The sequence below is a fragment of the Anomaloglossus baeobatrachus genome, chromosome 10 (assembly GCF_048569485.1).
Source record: "Anomaloglossus baeobatrachus isolate aAnoBae1 chromosome 10, aAnoBae1.hap1, whole genome shotgun sequence".
In the NCBI taxonomy this organism is placed as follows: domain Eukaryota; kingdom Metazoa; phylum Chordata; class Amphibia; order Anura; family Aromobatidae; genus Anomaloglossus; species Anomaloglossus baeobatrachus.
In genome coordinates this window covers 11625934-11650970 of record NC_134362.1, presented here as the reverse complement: position 1 = coordinate 11650970, position 25037 = coordinate 11625934, and the positions used below count along the sequence as shown (strand labels likewise).

The 25037-nt window shown below is 45.0% G+C and overlaps 1 protein-coding gene across 2 annotated transcripts in view; it reads right to left on the bottom strand.

Moving 5' to 3' along the window:
- Positions 1 to 6150: 6150 nt before the first annotated feature.
- SPI1 (Spi-1 proto-oncogene) overlaps positions 6151 to 25037 on the bottom strand; it is a 57852-nt gene continuing 38965 nt past the window's right edge. For both annotated transcript variants that reach the window (XM_075325485.1, XM_075325486.1), the window contains exons 2-5: positions 21116 to 21206; positions 11146 to 11348; positions 10649 to 10805; positions 6151 to 9923 (exon numbers count right to left, since the gene is read on the bottom strand). In XM_075325485.1, the coding sequence (XP_075181600.1) occupies positions 9607 to 9923; positions 10649 to 10805; positions 11146 to 11348; positions 21116 to 21206 (768 nt within the window). In that variant the 3' untranslated portion in view covers positions 6151 to 9606. The remainder of the gene's footprint in view (positions 9924 to 10648; positions 10806 to 11145; positions 11349 to 21115; positions 21207 to 25037) is intronic.

Below are 25037 nucleotides of genomic sequence, written 5' to 3'. Positions count from 1 at the left end.
GGAGGGTTCATCAAGGGACAGACGAAAAAGGGACTTCACAGAAGAAGCGCAAAGTAAGAAGTCTCCACTTTGGAAGATGCCCCTGGATTCACACTTGGAAATTAGATGACATGCCAATTAGTGAGCGTAACCAAAAATTGTCCTTGCGTGGTTCTCCAAACCAAGAAGATGTCCCCAATTCAGCAAAAATGTCATGGTGCTATTGGGGAACTAAATGCTATCTGCCTCTTGTAAACTTTGGGGTCAATGTCATGCTCTCTGTCTCATTGCATTTTCACTGCCCGTTTAGTCTCCGATCTTCTATACAGCCTATGAATCCACCACACCTCTTCCGTCACTAGGTCTCAGAGGGTCTCCATACTGTAGATCAGCTTTTTCTATTAGTGGCATTCATGAGTTTTTCTTCTTTTAAGACCCTTTATGAGTACCCTCAGCTAAGAAGGTAATTAGTCCCATGCATATGGCCCCTGTGGTCTCTACTCCCCCACATGATTGTGAGGAGCACTTAAGAGTGTTGATGTGAACCACACCTGGTGGACCTCCATAGAAGAGATCTGAGCTTACGACCTCATTGACACAATTATAGGTCCGATCCAGTCTATGGTAGGCTGGAATAGCTCAGACTCTCTTAATCATACTGTCGGAACACCAGGTGCTCCTGTTGCTGACCCAATCGCTTTGCTAACATGTCTTTGGCTCTCCTGCAGACTTCCACATGGGCTGCCTTACTCTGTGGTCTCCTATAATAGTGTATTAACCATGACTCAGTCTCTGCTCCAGTGCTGCATCCTCTTGCCAGTACGGGAACCAGTTTCTTTCTAGTAATGCCCCCCAGCATAAGGTACATAAGTATCTAGTAGGGCAATTAACCAGAGGACAGCATGAGGTCCTCCATGCACATGGTGGCCCAGAGGAGGACAGTATGAGGTCCTCCATGCACATGGTGGCCCAGAGGAGGACAGTATGAGGTCCTCCATGCACATGGTAGCCCAGAGGAGGACAGCATAAGGTCCTCCATGCACGTGGTGGCCCAGAGGAGGACAGCATGAGGTCCTCCACGCACATGGTAGCCCAGAGGAGGACAGCATGAGGTCCTCCATGCACGTGGTGGCCCAGAGGAGGACAGCATGAGGTCCTCCATACACATGGTGGCTCAGAGGAGGACAGCATGAGTTTCTCCATGCAAATGGTAGCCAAGAGGACTTTCAGCATGCTGCAAGCTGCATTATGAATGGGCCAAAGAATAGCGATTTTACTACAAGAGATGTCATAATGATGGCTGGACCGTACTTTTCTCTTATCCAGACATCAGATGTCCTCGGCACTTCATTTCCTCAACCGCATTGTGATGTCCCGTCCATTCTTCTGTCCGTCTTCCTTCCAGGATTGCCATAGCTGATGTCATCTACAAGGACCAGAAATGCCGGGAGGTGTGATGGGTGGGCGGGCCATCTGGTGCATAGTTCTAGTGGGAATAGCTGGTGCTCACTAGGTTGCCAACAGTTTCGTACGGAACTGAACACAGGAAAAAACTGTGAGCTGGAAATGTGGCATAATAAAAAACGGGGACGTGCTATGAGACCCAAAAGTATTCAAGGACAGACTGCAGAATTTACAAAAAAAAAGGTTTTGAGGGTGATAGGTAATGCAGTCAGAGAATTCTCCAAAAACCCCTAAAAATATTGGAAAACCCCTTTAAGTTCCACTCAGAATTGTCAGGGGTTTTAATGATGCTGTGGAAGGACATTAACATAAGCCCAGACAGGATGGAACCCGTGTTTGTGGTCATTATATTTAATCTGACCTATGACTGAAGATTCGACCCCACCATTACATTGTACATTTGTAGATGAGCTTCTTCATTCCTGGTGTCTACTGGGGACAATATAACAACTCACGAGCTGCTGATTTCAGCTTCCTCCTGCCTTTACACTGAGGGTAAGAATGACCCACCAGAGTATGCAAGGGTTCCGCGATGGGCTCAGCTGCCGTGCCCATCGCGGGACCCTTTGAGTCTGAGGTCCAGATAAGGACAACTTTATTTAACGGTGACAGTCGAAAACGTATTTCAGGTTTTTATTTCTAAAATATTCAAAAGTGCAACAATAATAGCAAAATGTACAGAAAATACTGGTAGATGATGTGCTTTAAATGATTTCTCAGGGTGGACAAAAATGTACAACTGCCTATGAACTGGAGAACATTTCTACTGTAATTGGTAAATCTGCGCGGTTCTGCTAGGCCATGCCCCTTCCTCTATGCTCCACCCACTTTACGCCAGCTCCATCAACTTTTTGTAAAACTAACAAAAGTTTAGAAAACATTGCACTACTATGCAAAGGCTTTTCAACTCCCGTTTTTTGGTCTAAAATGTTTTTTAAATTGGTCCCATATTGTTTCCTAAAACCCTTCACTTATTTAGCTCCTTTAATGGTGCAAATGGTCCCCCTGTCAGTTCCTGAGCACCAAGCAGGTGCTAGATATTGTTCCATTGTAGCTATATGTCTGGGTATAGGGTAATCGTAGACTTGGCCAAAGTTGGGGGTTAAAGTAGCTCTTCAGGCCACTTGCCTGTAACAGCAAGGACTAAACAAGATGTTACCAGAAATAGCGCCATTCACGCATATAGGCTATGTCTGGTATTGCAACTCCACCCTATTCACTTGAATGGAGATAAGCTGCTGTACCCGACACAGCCTACAGACATAAGTGGCGCTATTTCTAAAAAAAAATTACAGGAACTGTAAGACCACCCCATTAAGCGATCAATCATGTGATTGGTGATGCACAGCTTAGTTCAGCTTACTTAGAGGGATGGATTTAAAGCACATTTTTGGGATCTACCAAGGGTGACTTCTACTCTGTATATTTTTGGTTACACATTTGGTCATTTTTTTTTTCATCTGTACAAAATGAAAGAAAATTGAAAAAGGAATTATTTTTTGAATATTTAGGACAATTTTGCCTTCCACCTCAGACCACAGATGTTGCCAGTTGGATCTCCCCACTCGACCCCGGGGAAGAGGCCGGAAAATTGTCACAGTGGTTTCTATAGATCTATGGGTGAATCACAGGCTGACCCTCGCGCACCGTTGCCATGCCGTACAATAATAATGACATGTGGGTGATGGGGAAATTGCTTAATCTGCTCAAAATTTCCAGATGTCTCAAGACGGATTGTGAAAGATCCAGACCCTGTGCAAACATCGCAACCTCAAGTCTGCGGAACAGGCAGCCGAGAAGAGCCAGAAGCCTCGCACGCCGCCCACACCCCCAGATTGTGTATACATTGGGTCCTGCAATTGTAGAACCATTAACCCCCAAAATTGTTGCCTATTTTGGTGGTAAAAAAAAACAGGAATATTTTTCATTTTTGCTTCACTTTATTAAGAGAACTGTCGTTTTTATTTTTTTTGCACCATTTTAAAGTACATGTAACTTATTGAAAAAGTTTTAATAAACTTATTGTGCAACAATTCCTCCGAAAATTTTGCATTCTAAATTCATTAACAACTTGTCACCGTTATTCTATGGATCAGTACAAATTCTGTGATAACAAATATGTCAATTTGTCCTTCCGTTTGCTGCTGTTCATAAAAACACATTTTATCAGAAAATATATCTCTGTTTTCGGAGCCATAACTTTTTCAGCATTTTGTGAATGCAGCCGTACCAGGGCTTGTTTTTGTTTTGTGTCATTTTGGGGTAGATACTTATTTATATTATATATATATATATATATATATATATATATATATATATATACAGTTAGGTCCAGAAATCTTTGGCCAGTGACACAATTTTGGCGAGTTGGGCTCTGCATGCCACCACATTGGATTTGAAATGAAACCTCTACAACAGAATTCAAGTGCAGATTGTAACGTTTAATTTGAAGGTTTGAACAAAAATATCTGATAGAAATTGTAGGAATTGTCACATTTCTTTACAAACACTCCACATTTTAGGAGGTCAAAAGTAATTGGACAAATAAACCAAACCCAAACAAAATATTTTTATTTTCAATATTTTGTTGCGAATCCTTTGGAGGCAATCACTGCCTTAAGTCTGGAACCCATGGACATCACCAAACGCTGGGTTTCCTCCTTCTTAATGCTTTGCCAGGCCTTTACAGCCGCAGCCTTCAGGTCTTGCTTGTTTGTGGGTCTTTCCGTCTTAAGTCTGGATTTGAGCAAGTGAAATGCATGCTCGATTGGGTTAAGATCTGGTGATTGACTTGGCCATTGCAGAATGTTCCACTTTTTTGCACTCATGAACTCCTGGGTAGCTTTGGCTGTATGCTTGGGGTCATTGTCCATCTGTACTATGAAGCGCCGTCCGATCAACTTTGCGGCATTTGGCTGAATCTGGGCTGAAAGTATATCCCGGTACACTTCAGAATTCATCCGGCTACTCTTGTCTGCTGTTATGTCATCAATAAACACAAGTGACCCAGTGCCATTGAAAGCCATGCATGCCCATGCCATCACGTTGCCTCCACCATGTTTTACAGAGGATGTGGTGTGCCTTGGATCATGTGCCGTTCCCTTTCTTCTCCAAACTTTTTTCTTCCCATCATTCTGGTACAGGTTGATCTTGGTCTCATCTGTCCATAGAATACTTTTCCAGAACTGAGCTGGCTTTATGAGGTGTTTTTCAGCAAATTTAACTCTGGCCTGTCTATTTTTGGAATTGATGAATGGTTTGCATCTAGATGTGAACCCTTTGTATTTACTTTCATGGAGTCTTCTCTTTACTGTTGACTTAGAGACAGATACACCTACTTCACTGAGAGTGTTCTGGACTTCAGTTGATGTTGTGAACGGGTTCTTCTTCACCAAAGAAAGTATGCGGCGATCATCCACCACTGTTGTCATCCGTGGACGCCCAGGCCTTTTTGAGTTCCCAAGCTCACCAGTCAATTCCTTTTTTCTCAGAATGTACCCGACTGTTGATTTTGCTACTTCAAGCATGTCTGCTATCTCTCTGATGGATTTTTTCTTTTTTTTCAGCCTCAGGATGTTCTGCTTCACCTCAATTGAGAGTTCCTTAGACCGCATGTTGTCTGGTCACAGCAACAGCTTCCAAATGCAAAACCACACACCTGTAATCAACCCCAGACCTTTTAACTACTTCATTGATTACAGGTTAACGAGGGAGACGCCTTCAGAGTTAATTGCAGCCCTTAGAGTCCCTTGTCCAATTACTTTTGGTCCCTTGAAAAAGAGGAGGCTATGCATTACAGAGCTATGATTCCTAAACCCTTTCTCCGATTTGGATGTGAAAACTCTCATATTGCAGCTGGGAGTGTGCACTTTCAGCCCATATTATATATATAATTGTATTTCTGAACATGTTTTTCTAAACAGCTAAAATAACAAAACTTGTGTCACTGTCCAAATATTTCTGGACCTAACTGTATATATAGATAGATAGATATATATATATATATATATATATATATATATATAATATATTATTATATAATATATATATATAATATTTATATATTATATTGTATTTATTTATATTATATTTATCAGCTTTTGAAGGGGGATGCAAAAAAACATCAATTACGCAATATAATTCTTTCCTTTTTTAATGGTTTAAAAATGCATTAAGTTTATTATAGAAGTTGTGACACCATGAAAAAATGTTTATTTGTTTTTAACACTTTTGCAAAGTAAAAACACTACGAAATAAGTTTTTTTTTATGTTATGGCGAACATTTTAAATGATTGAACTTTGTCCTCTACTAGGAAAGTTTTATATATGATCTGCTACAATATTTGGAATGTTAAGTATCAATATATTAGGCTGGTCCATACCCATGGCTAACTCACTGTTCCCGTGCCATCCACTGGGTGCAATGTAAATGCCATTATATCTGTATACAGTGCTCCCCCTAGTGGTGGCTGCAGACCACCATAAATGGATCAGATACATCTACGCTCTGCAGCTCTAAGTAAGACACATTAAAGGGAATCTATCACCAGATTTGGCAACGCCATGCCGCGCTATAGAATGTAAAAATCACTTTTATAATACTCACCTAGGGGGTAGACCGGTCAGATGGGTGTTACTGCTCTCTGGTCCGGTGCCTCCTCTCTGCGGCGATTGCTGTCCTCCTTCGACCCAGCCCAGTATAGATGACGCGTTCTACGTCATGCACACAGGCCGGCATTGCAATCCTGCGCAGGCACACTTTGATCTGCCCTACTCAGGGATGATCAAAGTATTGTAGTGCGCAAGTGCGGTCTTTCACCTTTCCTCGCGCCTGTGCATTACAGCACTTTGATCTACCCTGAGTAGGGGAGATCAAAGTGCACCTACACAGGACCGCAACGCCGGCTTGTGTGGACGACGTAGGACACATCATCCATACTGGGCTGGGTCAAAGGAGGACAGCAATGACAGCAGAGAGGAGGCACCGGACCGGAGATCAGCGACACTCATCGGACAGGAGAGCAGCGACATCCATCGGACCGGAGAGCAGCGACACACATCGGACTGGAGAGCAGCGACACCCATCGGACCAGACCGCCCCTTTGGTGAGTATTATAACAGTGATTTTTACGTTCTACAGAGTTGCCTGGGGTCTTATATACAGTATTCTGGAATGCTGTATATAAAAGCCCGCTGGTGGTGGCAGCAGGTCACCAAATCTGATGATAGTTCCCTTTAAGAAATCACAATTTTTGGATAAATTCAGATCAAGAAAAAAATGTGCTTAAAGGGGAAAAAGAATCAACATGTCTTTTTGGGAAGACACAGCTTCTCGTTTTATAAAACGGTTGCTATGTAAATGAGCTCTATGAAGAGTGATAGAAGTCTAAATATCTAGATGTCCTTCATGTCCATCATTACCCACTAGCACTCCTCAGTCTCAAGATCAAGTCCCCATTACCTGCAGGAACTGGTAGGATCCACAACCCCAGCCTTGCAAAGTGGCCAAACCCGAGTCATGCACTTTTAACTGAAGATTGAGTATAGCGAGTCTTGAAGACTCCTACGTTACTTGGGAATCTAAATGGTCTTGACTTGACTCTTGCTGTATATATGAAAGAAAAACCATAAGAGGGTCTTGGGATTGGTGGCCTTTGGACACTGGTGATATGGAACCTTGTCCAGTGGTGAATGGTTATGTAAAAACACCAAAATGCCGTTGAATGTTCTTATACTTTATTTGTGGTGGAAGCAGGGTGACAATTTCCGGAGGGTTGTTAGGTTTTGACCAATGTGATCATAACCTCCAATGTCTTGTGAGAGTAGAGTGAAATCTTCTACGTTGCCATGGACTGGACCACAGATGGTCAACCAGAATCAATATTACTGCTTGGCCCTTGGCACTCCAGTCTGACCCTAACAATAGTGGCATAGATATTAGACCTTGGATAATTGGTCACGTCGATAGTCCATGGCTTCCAGACCAGAGCCCTGCAAACCTCCTCCGAGCTCCTGGGGCTTCTCCTGATTAGCCGGTCCGGCTTAATATCATACATGTTTCATGCTACAAAGATTACATGGTGCCAGACCTACTGATTAGAAGAATAGCTCGTTATACTGGCAGATAGGTGGTGATTCGTAGGGTGCTAGTCTGGCGGCGATGGACCACTGACACGGCCACAGCCAGGGTCTTTAGAATCATTTTTCTCAATTCTAAATCATATGACAAAAGTCCAGTCATGTAACCCACATTGGAACATGATGTCTTCTCCGTGGTTGCACACCCAGCAGACTTGTCCACCAAGCTGCGACACGTCAGCAGCTGTAAGAGCTGCACTCGTCTGTCGTAACTTCCTTTGGCTTTTTCAGAATGGTGAAACAATTATTTTTATGCCGAGAGATGTTACAATAGAGAGATAGCAGCGATGTTTAAGATCAGCGTCTACAGTAATTACATTTTAACATCTATGTGAAGGCAACAATTACCTTACTGGGCTGCAACAAAAGATAAAAAGTAGCCATAGATATATCACTAGTGCCTGTAGTGGAAGCCCCGGACCCTCCAAGGGAACGTGTTAGGTCAGGATAAATGGATGCATAACTCAGAAGACCCCAAAGAGGAGTTAACTCAACTGGCTAACATCATCCAAATAAGAGCAGGAGCCTAAAAATAACCTTACCAGGAATATGTCACCATGACAGGTGGCCATGAACTATAGTATATTTCAGGGCTCCTCAAGAACAGGACTAGTGGGAAATAACTGTAACCATTAAGTGCCTTACAAGCATCATCCCCCCCAAGAAGCTGGATCTCAGAGTCATAATACCCTCAATGGAAAGATATGACTAGGACAGATGACCATAAACTATGTCCTATTTCAGGAAACCTCAAAGAACAGAAGAAGATGGAGCTAACGCAAACCACTAAGTGGCCTCCAGCCATCATCCAAGCTGGAGCTTATAGTTGCAATGGAAATATATCACTAGGAAAGAAGACCATAAACTATGTCCTATTTCAGGAGACCTCAAAGAACAGAAGAAAATGGAGAGCCTCAATGGAAGGACAGAAGACCATAAACTATGTCCTATTTCAGGAGACCTCAAAGAGAAGAAGATGGAGCTAATGCAAACCACTAAGTAGGCTCCAGCCATCATCCAAGCTGGAGCCTATGGTTTTAATGGAAAGATATCACTAGGACAGAAGACCATAAACTATGTCCTATTTCAGGAGACCTAAAAAAAAAAAACAGAAGAAGATGGAGATCTTCAATGGAAAGATGTTACTAGGACAGAAGACCATAAACTATGTCCTATTTCAGGAGACCTCAAAGAACAGAAGAAGATGGAGCTAACGCAAACTACCAAGTGGGTTCCAGCCATCATCAAAGCTGGAGCTTGTGGTTTTAGTGGAAATATATTACTAGGAGAGGTGACCATAAACTATGTCCTATTTCAGAAGACCTTAGAGAAGAAGATAGAGCTAACTTCACCCACAAAGTGGTCTTCTGCCATTATCCCAACCAGAAATAGGAAAGACGGAAAGGGCGTAGTCTGAACTTTTTCTAGGCCTAAAAGCATACTCTACTTCGTTTCTTGTCTCAGATCCGTCATACGGAGGATCCCAATATTGCCCGACAGACCCTAGAGATTAATAATGGGGTCCATCAGGGTTCTGTCCATGGTCTTGATGACAAATGTAAAATAATTGCCAACTGAAGCTCCAAACAGACACCAAAACTTTATATTGTGTCGCCTGAATTTCCCTTTCTTTACATTTTCCGTTAAAAATGCCAAATCTATGCCAACATCCTAAACTACTAATGCCAATAATTTTACTGCAGAACACTTTCTTTCGAACAATTGGAAATACTTTATTAACACTGAGAAAAAATAAGTTGTTCTCATATTTGTGGTTTCTTGGGTGAGATATTGGACATCGTAATATTATTTTTTTGTAATAATGCTGAAATCTGGATCTTCTGCCGTTAGGAATGTCGCCATCTTCTCCGGTCTTGCACCGGTAACGCTCGCCAGCCAAATAAAAAAATAATTACTATAATATTAATATTTACAAAGGAATGTTACTTTTACATATAGAGTTTTTCGTACCAAAGTATTGGGTAAGCGCCTCTCCATGCCGTGGATGGAGGAGACGGAGGAATCTCAATGATGGAAGTGCTTCCTCCCACTGTACATCTTGTGCAGAACTTCTCCACTGAACTGATAAGTCAACTTCTTCTTGACCTTCCTGACTTCTCCTGTCTTGCCATAGTTGCGCAACGCCCTGGCCATCTTTTGATAGGTCATTTTCTTGCGGTTGCCTTTTTGAATCCCCCAACGATGAGCAAGAGCTTCTTTGTGCTTGGAGGAAAACTGGAAGGTTCCTTTGTCTTTATCCACCCACCAAATGCTCTCTTTCATGTCTCCATTGTGCAGCAGCTCTAAAAGGAACTGGTATAGACGGATCTTCTTCTTACTTCCTGTAAGATAGAAAATGAATAGTTCTACAAAAACAGCTATCGAGAGACTTAAGGGGCTTTCCATAACCAGGATAAGTTGGGGTTCGACTATTGGGATCTTCTCCAATTTCAAAAACGAGGTCCCATTGTTCTGGGGGAATGGAGTGGTAGTCCACATGTACCGGGTCTATAGATGGGTAATGTGCATGTCTGACCACCACTGCTTAGACTGTGACTGGAGTAATGGTCACGTCACTCCATCATATGGGTTTACAAGAACCTCATTCACGTAATCGCTGGAGGCACCAACAGTCGGACACCCACCATTTACCACCAGTCCTGTAGTTAGTAGTGATGAGCGAATAGTTCGGTATTCAGGTGTTCTTAACGGGCACTTAATCCTCGGATGGGTGCAACTTGAGTACCCAAGTATAATGGAAGTCGATGGGGAACGCGGTCATTTTTCCAGAAAATGATCCACTTTACGCGGGTACTCAAGTCGCACCCATCCGAGCATCAACTGTTCGTTAAGAGCACCCAAGTACCCAATCTATTCGCTCATCACTAGTTGTTAGGTGATAAATGTTGTTCATGGGAAAACCCCGTACAAATTGGACTTTGAGAACTTTCCACTGTTGGAAGCCGGTAGACGTGGACAATATATTGCATCTTCTACAACCAATGACGACTCTATGACTCCAAACCACTACTGTCTACAGAAGAGAGAGCAGAAAGGACATCCCAACCTGATTCTCCAAGGAGCATCCCGTAAGCAGCGTCTCGTGGATCCATCTCTCCATCTGACACTTCCAATGGAGGGCTTCGCCTCTCGTGGTCATCGTCTTCTGAGCTGAGGGCCACAGGAGATGGGTACGGCAGACAAACACGAGGGACATAGGACACCTTGAAGAGAATGGAAATGTACCTGTGATATATTGACAAGGATAAGCTTTATACTGTAAGTGATTCTCCTAAAAAAATTCTACAAAAGCAGCAAAAAGTGAAATGAGTCAGCGGGAACGACGTTGGGTGGTGACCATAACTTCATATATGGACACTTCTCTATTGAGCGAGGGGTCAGCTGTGATTTTTGGCACAACCAACATGGCTAGGCAATGACGTCCATGTTACATGTGCTACAAGTGGTGGGAAACAGAGGATGATATCAATATTTCCACCCTAAACTTAATGTTGACATACTTGGAGCTGGTAATCAGTTTTGTAGCTTGTCGCTGTAGCATACCTGGTGGGTCAGTGGTAAGTGCGGATGTGTTGTGGTCATTGCAGGGTCCAGGACGTGCATTTGTTCTAGCTCCATATGTCGGTACAATTGTTGCAGCTGGGGGGGTTGAACACTTTGCAGCTCTGTGAGCTGGGAATCAGGGAATCCATCAATATCTCCATGTATGTGCGGGGGGTACTCCCAGTAATGTTCTAGGATGGAAGCTGAGGCGAGATTACAAATTAGTTATTTCAGATGTTCTTTTCTTATTTTTTCTTATTATTTTTCTTTTCTTTTTTTTTTTGCAATTACTTATATTTAAACTCTATAGACATTGTTGCACAGAAGCAAAGACCAGGTTATATATTCAAGATCAGATTGTGGAAAGGGTAGAAGGTGAAAGCATTTATATTCTCAGAGAGGGCGGAGAAAACAGGCTGTAGATAGGGAGTGAAGAACATGAAAGGGACAGAACTGCTAAAGCCAGTAGCACAAATAGACGACACATCCAGCCTATATTACTGGGAGAGACACACAGATCTCACATCCAGCCTATATTACTGGGAGAGACACACAGACCTCACATCATCCAGCCTATATTACTGGGAGTGATACACACAGAGCTCACATCCAGCCTATATTACTGGGAGAGACACACAGAGCTCACATCCAGCCTATATTACTGGGAGAGACACACAGACCTCACATCATCCAGCCTATATTACTGGGAGAGACACACAGAGCTCACATCCTGCCTATATTACTGGGAGAGACACACAGACCTCACATCCAGCCTATATTACTGGGAGAGACACACAGACCTCACATCATCCAGCCTATATTACTGGGAGAGACACACAGAGCTCACATCCAGCCTATATTACTGGGAGAGACACACAGAGCTCACATCATCCAGCCTATATTACTGGGAGAGACACACAGAGCTCACATCCAGCCTATATTACTGGGAGACACACAGACCTCACATCCTGCCTATATTACTGGGAGACACACAGAGACCTCACATCCAGCCTATATTATTGGGAGAGACACAGAGCTAACATCCTGCCTATATTACTGGGAGAGACACAGAGCTCACATCCTGCCTATATTACTGGGAGAGACACACAGACCTCCCATCCAGCCTATATTACTGGGAGAGACGCACAGATCTCACATCCAGCCTATATTACTGGGAGTGATACACACAGAGCTCACATCCAGCCTATATTACTGGGGGAGAGACACACAGAGCTCACATCCAGCCTATATTACTGGGAGAGACACACAGAGCTCACATCCAGCCTATATTACTGGGAGAGACACACAGACCTCACATCATCCAGCCTATATTACTGGGAGAGAAACACAGAGCTCACAGCCAGCCTATATTACTGGGAGAGACACACAGAGCTCACATCCAGCCTATATTACTGGGAGAGACACACAGATCTCACATCCAGCCTATATTACTGGGAGTGATACACACAGAGCTCACATCCAGCCTATATTACTGGGAGAGACACACAGAGCTCACATCCAGCCTATATTACTGGGAGAGACACACAGACCTCACATCATCCAGCCTATATTACTGGGAGAGACACACAGAGCTCACATCCAGCCTATATTACTGGGAGAGACACACAGAGCTCACATCATCCAGCCTATATTACTGGGAGAGACACACAGAGCTCACATCCAGCCTATATTACTGGGAGAGACACATAGCTCACATCCTGCCTATATTACTGGGAGACACACAGAGACCTCACATCCAGCCTATATTACTGGGAGAGACACAGAGCTCACATCCTGCCTATATTACTGGGAGAGACACACAGACCTCACATCCAGCCTATATTACTGGGAGAGACGCACAGATCTCACATCCAGCCTATATTACTGGAGAGACACACAGCGCTCACATCCAGCCTATATTACTGGGAGACACACAGAGCTCACATCCAGCCTATATTACTGGGAGAGACGCACAAAGCTCACATCCAGCCTATATTACTAGGAGAGACACACAGACCTCACATCCAGCCTATATTACTGGAGAGACACACAGACCTCACATCCAGCCTATATTACTGGGAGACACACAGAGCTCACATCCAGCCTATATTACTGGGAGAGACACACAGAGCTCACATCCAGCCTATATTACTGGGAGAGACGCACAAAGCTCACATCCAGCCTATATTACTGGGAGAGACACACGGACCTCACATCCAGCCTATATTACTGGGAGACACACAGAGCTCACATCCAGCCTATATTACTGGGAGAGACACAGAGCTCACATCCGACCTATATTACTGGGAGACACACAAACCTCACATCCAGCCTATATTACTGGGAGAGACACACAGACCTCACATCCAGTCTATATTACTGGGAGAGACACACAGACCTCACATCCAGCCTATATTACTGGGAGAGACACACAGACCTCACATCCAGCCTATATTACTGGGAGAGACACACACAGAGCTCACATCCAGCCTATATTACTTGAGAGACACACAGACCTCACATCCAGCCTATATTACTGGGAGAGACACACAGAGCTCACATCCAGCCTATATTACTGGGAGAGACACACGGACCTCACATCCAGACTATATTACTGGGAGAGACACACAGGCCTCACATCCAGCCTATATTACTGGGAGAGAGACACAGACCTCACATCCAGCCTATATTACTGGGAGAGACACACAGAGCTCACATCCAGCCTATATTACTGGGAGAGACACACAGACCTCACATCCAGCCTATATTACTGGGAGAGACACACAGAGCTCACATCCAGCCTATATTACTAGGAGAGACACAAAGACCTTACCATCCAGCCTATATTACTGGGAGAGATACACAGAGCTCACATCCAGCCTATATAACTGAGAGAGACAGAGCTCACATCCAGCCTATATTACTGAGAGAGACACACAGAGCTCACATCCAGCCTATATTACTGGGAGAGACACACAAACCTCACATCCAGCCTATATTACTGGGAGAGACACACAGAGCTCACATCCAGCCTATATTACTGGGAGAGACACACAGAGCTCACATCCAGCCTTTATTACTGGGAGAGACACACAGAGCTCACATCCAGCCTATATTACTGGGAGAGACGCACAGAGCTCACATCCAGCCTATATTACTGGAGAGACACACAGAGCTCACATCCAGCCTATATTACTGGGAGAGACACACAGAGCTCACACCCAGCCTATATTACTGGAGAGACACACAGAGCTCACATCCAGCCTATATTACTGGAGAGACACACAGAGCTCACATCCAGCCTATATTACTGGAGAGACACACAGAGCTCACATCCAGCCTATATTACTGGGAGAGACGCACAGAGCTCATATCCAGCCTATATTACTGGGAGAGACACTCAGACCTCATATCCAGCCTATATTACTGGGAGAGACACACAGACCTCACATCCAGCCTATATTACTGGGAGAGACGCACAGAGCTCATATCCAGCCTATATTACTGGGAGAGACACTCAGACCTCATATCCAGCCTATATTACTGGGAGAGACACACAGACCTCACATCCAGCCTATATTACTGGAAGAGAGACACAGAGCTCACATCCAGCCTATATTACTGGGAGACACACAGACCTCCCATCCAGCCTATATTACTGGGAGAGACACACAGAGCTCACATCCAGCCTATATTACTGGGAGAGACACACAGAGCTCACATCCAGCCTATATTACTGGGAGAGACGCACAGAGCTCACATTCAGCCTATATTACTGGGAGAGACACACAGACCTCACATCCAGCCTATATTACTGGAAGAGACACACAGACCTCACATCCAGCCTATATTACTGGGAGAGACACACAGACCTCACATCCAGCCTATATTACTGGGAGAGACACACAGAGCTCACATCCAGCCTATATGACTAGGAGAGACACACAGAGCTCACATCCAGCCTATATTACTGGGAGAGACACACAGATCTCACATCCAGCCTATATTGCTGGGAGAGACACACAGAGCTCACATCCAGCCTATATGACTAGGAGAGACACACAGAGCTCACATCCAGCCTATATTACTGGGAGAGACACACAGATCTCACATCCAGCCTATATTGCTGGGAGAGTCACACAGAGCTCACATCCAGGCTATATTACTAGGAGACACACAGACCTCACATCCAGCCTATGGATGTAGAAGGTCTGTATACATGTATTGCACATGAAGATGGGTTGAGAGCTGTCCGCTTCTTCTTGGAAGCATCCGGTCGGGGTGATGATATGGGTGAATTGATCTTAGAGCTGCTCCACTTCATCCTGACACACAACTTTTTTGTATTCAAAGATTATTTTTATTTACAGAAGTGTGGCACTGCCATGGGCGCGGCCTGTGCGCCTTCGTATGCCGGCCTCTTCCTGGGATATTGGGAGAGGTTGGTGTTCGGTGACGGAGGTGTGGGGGCCTCAGCCCATGTGCAGTGCTGGTATCGCTTTATTGACGATGTTCTTTTTGTGTGGCAGGGTCCGGTGGAGCAGCTTGATCGATTTATGGGGCAATTGAACAAAAATAAATTTAACATCAAACTTACGTATAAATGCAGTAGTCGCATGATCGACTTCCTGGACGTCAAAATTACAGTTGGCGACAGGGGGTCGATCCAGACCGATGTTTTCCGCAAGGACACATCGGTCAATGCGCTACTGCATGCGTCCTCTGCCCATAACCCATCTACCATCCGTGCCATCCCGACCGGCCAATTCCTTAGAATGAAGCGGATATGTTCCTCTGACATCAATTTTGAGACACAATCATCCGATCTCAGGGCCCGATTTTTGGACAGGGGTTACAGCAATAGAACCATTAAACATGGTTACCATAGAGCCAGGACTACCCCGAGGGCACAACTACTCGCTCAGGCCCCCAAAAAATTAGAAGCCCATGATCCAGTGATACGATTCATTGGTACCTACAACGAGAGGTGGAACACTATGCGTGACATAATAACTAAACACTGGTCGGTCTTATTGACCGATCCAGTATTGGCCAATAACCTCACAGGCCGCCCATCAATGACATCAAGGCGAGCAAAAAACTTGAGAGATCTCTTGGTCAGAAGCCATTATGTCCCCCCCCAAAACCAACATCTTCGGCTCTAGGGGCCCATTACAGGGCTGCTTTCCCTGTGGTCATTGCCTTGCCTGCAGAAATGTCACTCGTAGTACGCAGTTCTATTCTTCAGATGGCAAGAGAAACTATAACATCAAACAATATATCACGTGTGGAACTACTCATGTGGTATACGTTGCCACCTGTACCTGTCCCCTGACTTATGTGGGGCTCACATCACGTGAGCTTCGCATTAGGGTTAGGGAACACGTCAGGGACATTTCTGCAGCCAAGGCAATAACTGACATTACATTATTAAAAACACTGCCAAGGCATTTTAAGTCTCACCATTCCTGTGACCCCTCACACTTACAAATTAGAGGCATTGATGTGATAGATGGGGGGATCAGGGGTGGTGACCTTAGAAAGCGCTTGGCACAATGCGAAACAAAATGGATCCTTACATTGAATACCATGACCCCTATGGGTCTGAATGAATCTGTTAGTTTTGCTCCATTCTTGTAATTTAATTTGCTCCTTATTTCACATCTAGCCTAGTTGTGACATCCTCCGAGTGATCATCACTGTCCCACTGTAATTCTTGTTTGTGTTTTTTAACTATTGCTTTTAAATTTTTCCTTGGTCCTACTTTTCTAATGCTGGTTTTTGTATTTGGTTTTCCCCTTATTTATAGGCAAAATTTTCATATAAGCACACGGACACTTTGGAATAACCTTTTGTGTGGTGCCCCTTTAATTGCAAAGCAAATGTTTACCATCATTGCATTTGACCTGTCCGTCCCCGGCATTCATGTGCGCATGCCCAGGTCCTCTGCTCATCTCCGTGCTGTTGCCGCTGTCTGGTACCTCGCGCACGCGCGGGAGCTATGGTGACGCGTCCCCGCTCCCGCGCGTGCGCAGTTTGGTTTGACGGCGTCTCTTCACCCGAGATCTGCTGGATGGATCTGCGCATGCGCCGCTGCGTGATTTCCGGGCACGGCAAATTGGCACCTCCATTTAAAAACTGGCAAGTTTGGACTGCACACCATGGCACCCCTCACCCCTGAAGAAGAATAAGATTACTTCTATCGAAACGTACGTCGGGCAACTTGGGGACCACGACCCTGGACCACCAGTGCACATCCTTAGCCTATACATCGGACTTTATCCAGCAGTCTGGGGTATGACTCCTGATTTATAGGAATGACATCATGTGAGGGAAAGCCCTCGGACCTTCCCTGGTTATTAACCCTGTCTAGTATTATTACTGTTGGTGTGTGTACTACTCGTCCGCAGCCACTGTTTTAATATGCTGTGATGTTGCATTGCTAACCCTTTGTGTTATATACGCTATGTAAGTCTCATATGTTGTAGACCATTTGGATCTCCGCCGGCAAATTATGGGCATAACTCCTGGCTCCCAGGAGTGACCCCACATGCAGGATAGTCTCCGGACTCCCCTTGGCATATTAACCTTTTACACCCTGTACTACCGGCATGTGTACCATATGGTTACGGTTATCTTCATAATGTGTTGTAATAGTTGACATAATATGCTTCAATGGTACACACTATTATCATGTGTGGATTTTAGGCAAATTAAGCTTTACATGTGATAGACATTTTTTGGCCACACATGAGAGAGTGTTATTTGTTACCAAGGGTGTGACTTAATGTATTTAAGTGTTATTGCGGAAAACATCGGTCTGGATCGACCCCCTGTCGCTATATTACTGGGAGACACACAGACCTCACATCCAGCCTATATTACTGGGAGAGACACACAGAGCTCACATCCAGCCTATATTACTGGGAGAGACACACAGACCTCACATCCAGCCTATATTACTGGAGAGACACACAGACCTCACATCCAGCCTATATTACTGGGAGAGACGCACAGAGCTCACATCCAGCCTATATTACTGGGAGAGACACACAGAGCTCACATCCAGCCTATATTACTGGGAGAGACACACAGACCTCACATCCAGCCTATATTACTGGAGAGACACACAGACCTCACATCCAGCCTATATTACTGGGAGAGACGCACAGAGCTCACATCCAGCCTATATTACTGGGAGAGACGCACAGAGCTCACATCCAGCCTATATTACTGGGAGACACACAGAGCTCACATCCAGTCTATATTACTGGGAGAGATACACAGAGCTCACATCCAGCCTTTATTACTGGGAGAGACACACAGAGCTCACATCCAGCCTATATTACTGGGAGAGACGCACAGAGCTCACATCCAGCCTATATTACTGGAGAGACACACAGAGCTCACATCCAGCCTATATTACTGGGAGAGACACACAGAGCTCAAACCCAGCCTATATTACTGGAGAGACACACAGAGCTCACATCCAGCCTATATTACTGGGAGAGACACACAGACCTCACATCCAGCCTATATTACTGGGAGAGACACTTAGAGGTCACATCCAGCCTATATTACTGGGAGAGACACACATACCTCACATCCAGCCTATATTACTGGGAGAGACACACAGACCTCACATCCAGCCTATATTACTGGGAGAGACACACAGACCTCACATCCAGCCTATATTACTGGGAGATACACACAGAGCTCACATCCAGCGTATATTACTGGGAGAGACGCACAGAGCTCACATCCAGCCTATATTACTGGAGAGACACACAGAGCTCACATCCAGCCTATATTACTGGGAGAGACACTCAGAGCTCACACTCAGCCTATATTACTGGAGAGACACACAGAGCTCACATCCAGCCTATATTACTGGAGAGACACACAGAGCTCACATCCAGCCTATATTACTGGGAGAGACACACAGAGCTCACACCCAGCCTATATTACTAGAGAGACACACAGAGCTCACATCCAGCCTATATTACTGGAGAGACACACAGAGCTCACATCCATTCTATATTACTGGAGAGACACACAGAGCTCACATCCAGCCTATATTACTGGGAGAGACGCACAGAGCTCACATCCAGCCTATATTACTGGGAGAGACACACAGACCTCACATCCAACCTATATTACTGGGAGACACACAGACCTCACATCCAGCCTATATTACTGGGAGAGACGCACAGAGCTCACATCCAGCCTATATTACTGGGAGAGACACACAGACATCACATCCAGCCTATATTACTGGAGAGACACACAGAGCTCACATCCAGCCTATATTACTGGGAGACACACAGACCTCACATCCAGCCTATATTACTGGGAGAGACACACAGACCTCACATCCAGCCTATATTACTGGGAGAGACACACAGACCTCACATCCAGCCTATATTACTGGAGAGACACACAGAGCTCACATCCAGCCTATATTACTGGGAGAGACACACAGAGCTCACATCCAGCCTATATTACTGGGAGAGACACAGACCTCACATCCAGCCTATATTACTGGAGAGACACACAGACCTCACATCCAGCCTATATTACTGGGAGAGACACACAGATCTCACATCCAGCCTATATTACTGGGAGAGACACACAGATCTCACATCCAGCCTATATTACTGGAGAGACACACAGAGCTCACATCCAGCCTATATTACTGGGAGAGACACACAGTCCTCACATCCAGCCTATATTACTGGGAGAGACACACAGAGCTCACATCCAGCCTATATTACTGGAGAGACACAGAGCTCACATCCAGCCTATATTACTGGGAGAGACACAGAGCTCACACCCAGCCTATATTACTGGGAGAGACACACAGTCCTCACATCCAGCCTATATTACTGGGAGAGACGCACAGATCTCACATCCAGCCTATATTACTGGGAGATACACACAGAGCTCACATCCAGCCTATATTACTGGAGAGACACACAGAGCTCACATCCAGCCTATATTACTGGGAGAGACACACAGAGCTCACATCCAGCCTATATTACTGGGAGAGACGCACAGAGCTCACATCCAGCCTATATTACTGGGAGAGACACACAGAGCTCACATCCAGCCTATATTACTGGGAGAGACACACAGACCTCACATCCAGCCTATATTACTGGAGAGACACACAGAGCTCACATCCAGCCTATATTACTGGGAGAGACACACAGAGCTCACATCCAGCCTATATTACTGGGGGAGACACACAGAGCTCACATCCAGCCTATATTACTGGGAGAGACACACACAGCTCACATCCAGCCTATATTACTGGGAGAGACACACAGAGCTCACATCCAGCCTATATTACTGGGAGAGACACACAGAGCTCACATCCAGCCTATATTACTGGGAGAGGCGCACAGAGCTCACATCCAGCCTATATTACTGGAGAGACACACAGAGCTCACATCCAGCCAATATTACTGGGAGAGACACACAGACCTCACATCCAGCCTATATTACTGGGAGAGACGCACAGAGCTCACATCCAGCCTATATGACTAGGAGAGACACACAGAGCTCACATCCAGCCTATATTACTGGGAGAGACACACAGACCTCACATCCAGCCTATATTACTGGGAGAGACACACAGAGCTCACATACAGCCTCTATTACTGGGAGAGACACACAGACCTCACACGTGAAAAAAAATATATTTTTACATGCCAGTGATGTTAATAGCATTTAAAGGAAAAGTACAGAATTAAGGGAGCAGCACTCCTGTTTACATTAGTGGTGTATAGACCTGAGCTGATTTCACATACACAACTATTACTATCTAGTATACTGTATATATATACTATATATGCTAAGCTATACAATTCATCCAGAATGCAGCATTGCTCTGTGACTTGGTTTATCCTTGTTTTCTGTGACATTTCCAGATCCGCGCTGACATTTTCACAGCTTATGCAATGCTTACCATGGCTTTCACTGTCGCTGAGATACTGGTAATATTCGGTAGGCGGCCGGTACACCTCCGGCTCATAAGGAACCAGCTCTTCCGGATGAGTCTGAAAGAGAAGGATAAAAAAAACACTTAATAAAGGTCAGTATTGGATGAGAAAGGCTTCATGTGCCCTCGTACTGGCCATAAGATTCTGGACCAGGAGGTTTTCCAGTAAATTCCCAAGTTCTAACTGTTTCCATTTGCTGGTTGTGGTCGTCCGTCAAGGCAGCGATCATCCCGAAATGCCCAATTTGTTGGAAAATCTGAATAGTGTAGGATTGTAACATAAGAAAAGAAGACTATGCAGGATGACTGGGAACCCGCCATGCACCCCAAACCAGCCAGTACTGGGAATCACTGGGCATACTGGAAATGTTAAAGTTGGTAGGTACAGTTAAAACCAGAAATTTCCATCCACTCTCTATAAAGACACATCTGCAGGTTTTTCCCTCCGCTCTCTATACAGACACATCTGCAGGTTTTTCCCTCCACTCTCTATACAGACACAGCTGCAGGTTTTCCCCTCCGCTCTCTATACAGACACATCTGCAGGTTTTTCCCTCTGCTCTCTATAAAGACACATCTGCAGGGTTTTCCCTCCGCTCTCTATACAGACACATCTGCAGGTTTTCCCCTCCGCTCTCTATACAGACACATCTGCAGGTTTTTCCCTCTGCTCTCTATAAAGACACATCTGCAGGGTTTTCCCTCCGCTCTCTATACAGACACATCTGAAGGGTTTTCCCTCCGCTCTCTATACAGACACATCTGCAGGATTTTCCCTCTGCTCTCTATACAGACACATCTGCAGGTTTTTCCCTCCGCTCTCTATACAGACACATCTGCAGGGTTTTCCCTCCGCTCTCTATACAGACACATCTGCAGGGTTTTCCCTCCGCTCTCTATACAGACACATCTGCAGGTTTTTCCCTCCGCTCTCTTTAAAGACACATCTGCAGGTTTTCCCCTCTGCTCTCTATAAAAAGACACATCTGCATGTTTTCTCCCCGCTCTCTATACAGACACATCTGCAGGTTTTCCTCACCTGCCATAAAATCAGAATAAACCTTTTTCGTTTTAGGTCAATTAGGAACCAAAATTATTTCTATTTGCCAAATGCCAGAATAATCAGAGAGAGAGAATGTTTTACGGCATTTTTATTACTTTCTGGAAAGTCAGAAGTTTCCATACACTAAAGGCTGCTTTACACCAGACAATCTATCGTGCGATAGATCGTCGGGGTCACGGTTTTTGTGACGCACATCCGGCATCGCTGGCGATGCCAGCCTGTGTGACACCTCTTAGTGACGCAGTATCGCTCACAAATCGTGAGTCGTGTACTGCTCGCTAGGTTCCATAATATCGTTTAATTTAGTTGTTCATCGTTTCCGGGGTAGCACACGTCGCTCCATGTGACACCCCGGGAACGAGGAACAGCAGCTCACCTGCGTCACGCGGCCGCCTCCGGCTATGTGAAGGAAGGAGGTGTGCGGGATGTTTACGTCCCGCTCATCTCCGCCCCTCTGCTTCCATTGGCCGGCGGCCGTGTGACGTCGCTGTGACGCCGAACGTCCCTCCCACTCCAGGAAGTGGACTTTCGCCGCCCACAGCGAGGTCGCACGAGAGGTAAGTATGTGTGACGGGGGTTACTGACTTTGTGCGACACGGGCAGCGATTTGCCCGTGACGCAAAAAGGACGGGGGCGGGTACGATCGATTGTGAAATCGCACAATCGGTAATACCATGTAAAGCAGCCTTAAGAGTACTGTATCTTTAAACAATGTGGGACCGCCCACATGATGATGTCATGTCTTTGGAAGCTTCTGATAGGTTTATTGGCAACATCTGAGTTAATTAGAGACACACCTGTGGATGTATTGTAATGCACACCTGTAACACACGGCTTCTTTGTGTAGCATCAGGGGAAAGTCAAAATAAATCAGCCAAGATCTCAGGAAGATAATTGTGGACTTGCACAAGTCTGGTTCATCCTTGAGTGCAATTTCCAGATACCTGATGGTGCCTCTTTCATCTGTACAAACAATTATACACAAGTACAAACAATATGGGAATCTCCAGCCATCATACCGCTCAGGAAGGAGACGGGTTCTGGGCACCAGAGATGAACGTGCTTTGGTCAGACATGTGCAGATCAACCCAAGAACAAAAGCAGAAGACCTTGTGAAGATGCTGGCGGAAGCTGGTAAGATTGTGTCATTATCCACAGTGAAATGAGTACTGTATCAACATGGGCTGAAAGACCACTCTGCCAGGAAGAAGCAATTACTCCAAAAGAAACAGGAAAAAGCCAGAATAATATTTGTAAATGCAACAGCAACAAAGACCTTAATTTTTGGAGACTTGTCCTGTGGTCTGACGAAACTAAAATTGAACTGTTTGGCCATAATGACCATCATTATGTTTGGAAGAAAAAGCAAGAAGCTTTGAAGCCCAAGAACATCATCGCAACTGTGACACACGGGGGCGGCAGCATCATGTTGTGGGGTTCTTTTGCTGCAGGAGGGACTGGTGCATTTGACAAAATAGATGACATCATGAGGAAAGAAGATTATGTGGCAATACCGAAGAACATCTCAAGATATCAGCCAGGAACTTATAGCTTGGGCAGAAATGGGTCTTCCAAATGGACAATGACCTGAAGCTACTGCCAAATTGGCTACAGAGTGGCTAAAGGATAACAAAGTCAATGTTTTGGAGTGGCCATCACAAAGCCCTGACCTCAATCCTATTAAATATGTATGGGCAAAGCTGAAAAGGCCGGTGTGACAGGCGACCTCCAAACACGGCTCAGGTACTCCAGTTCTGTCAGGAGGAATCGGCCCAAATTCCACCAACTATTGTGAGAAGCTTCTGGAAGGATCCAAAATGCTTCACCCAAGTCACACAGTGTAAGAAATGGTGACCTTCAGAGCTTCAAAATGCAGCCCCATTCTACCGTCACCTGCAGTACAGTCTATGCTAGCACCTCCTCATCCTAGGGTGGAGGGATCTGACACCAACTAATATTGTAGGGTCTATAAAGAGCCAGAGCAATCATTGGGAGCCCTCCATCAATGAGGGAAGGGCATGGCCCAACCTGACGTCTCCCCTTTCCACCAGCTACTGGCTTTCTGACCTATTCAGCCCTCTTAAGGCCCGGGCCCAGCTCTACAAACCCAACAATGATAGCACGGAGAGAAAGAAAACAAAGTCAAAGCCTCGTCCAAGATGGAGTCTGAAAATATTAAATAAAAAGTAGAAAAAACAATAAACACAAAAGTGCAGAGTGTAAGAGACAATAATCTGGGGGCACGGAGAAACGACGTCACGGGGGCTTCTGTAAGATAAATTATATTTAGACTTCAGAAGTCAATAAGGAAGGAATTTACTTTGATGTAATTCTCGAGTTCCTGTTATTATAAAATTACAAAAGCCGACGAGGGAAGGAACTTCACAAAATCTGTATCCGTGACATCAAGAACCAATCAGAAACCAACCTGTGACATCAACCAATCAGAAACCAACCTGCGACATCATCAACCAATCAGAAACCAACCCAATCAGAAACAAACCTGTGAGATCATCAACCAATCAGAAAGCAACAATTGACATCATCAAACAATCAGAAACAACCTGTGACATCATCAACCAATCAGAAACCAACCAGTGACATCATCAACCAATCAGAAACCAACCTGTGACATCATCAACCAATCAGAAAGCAACCTGTGACATCATCAACCAATCAGAAATCAACCTGTGACATCAACCAATCAGAAACAAACCTGTGAGATCATCAACCAATCAGAAATCAACCTGTGACATCATCAACCAATCAGAAACCAACCTGTGACATCATCAACCAATCAGAAACCAACCTGTGAGATCATCAACC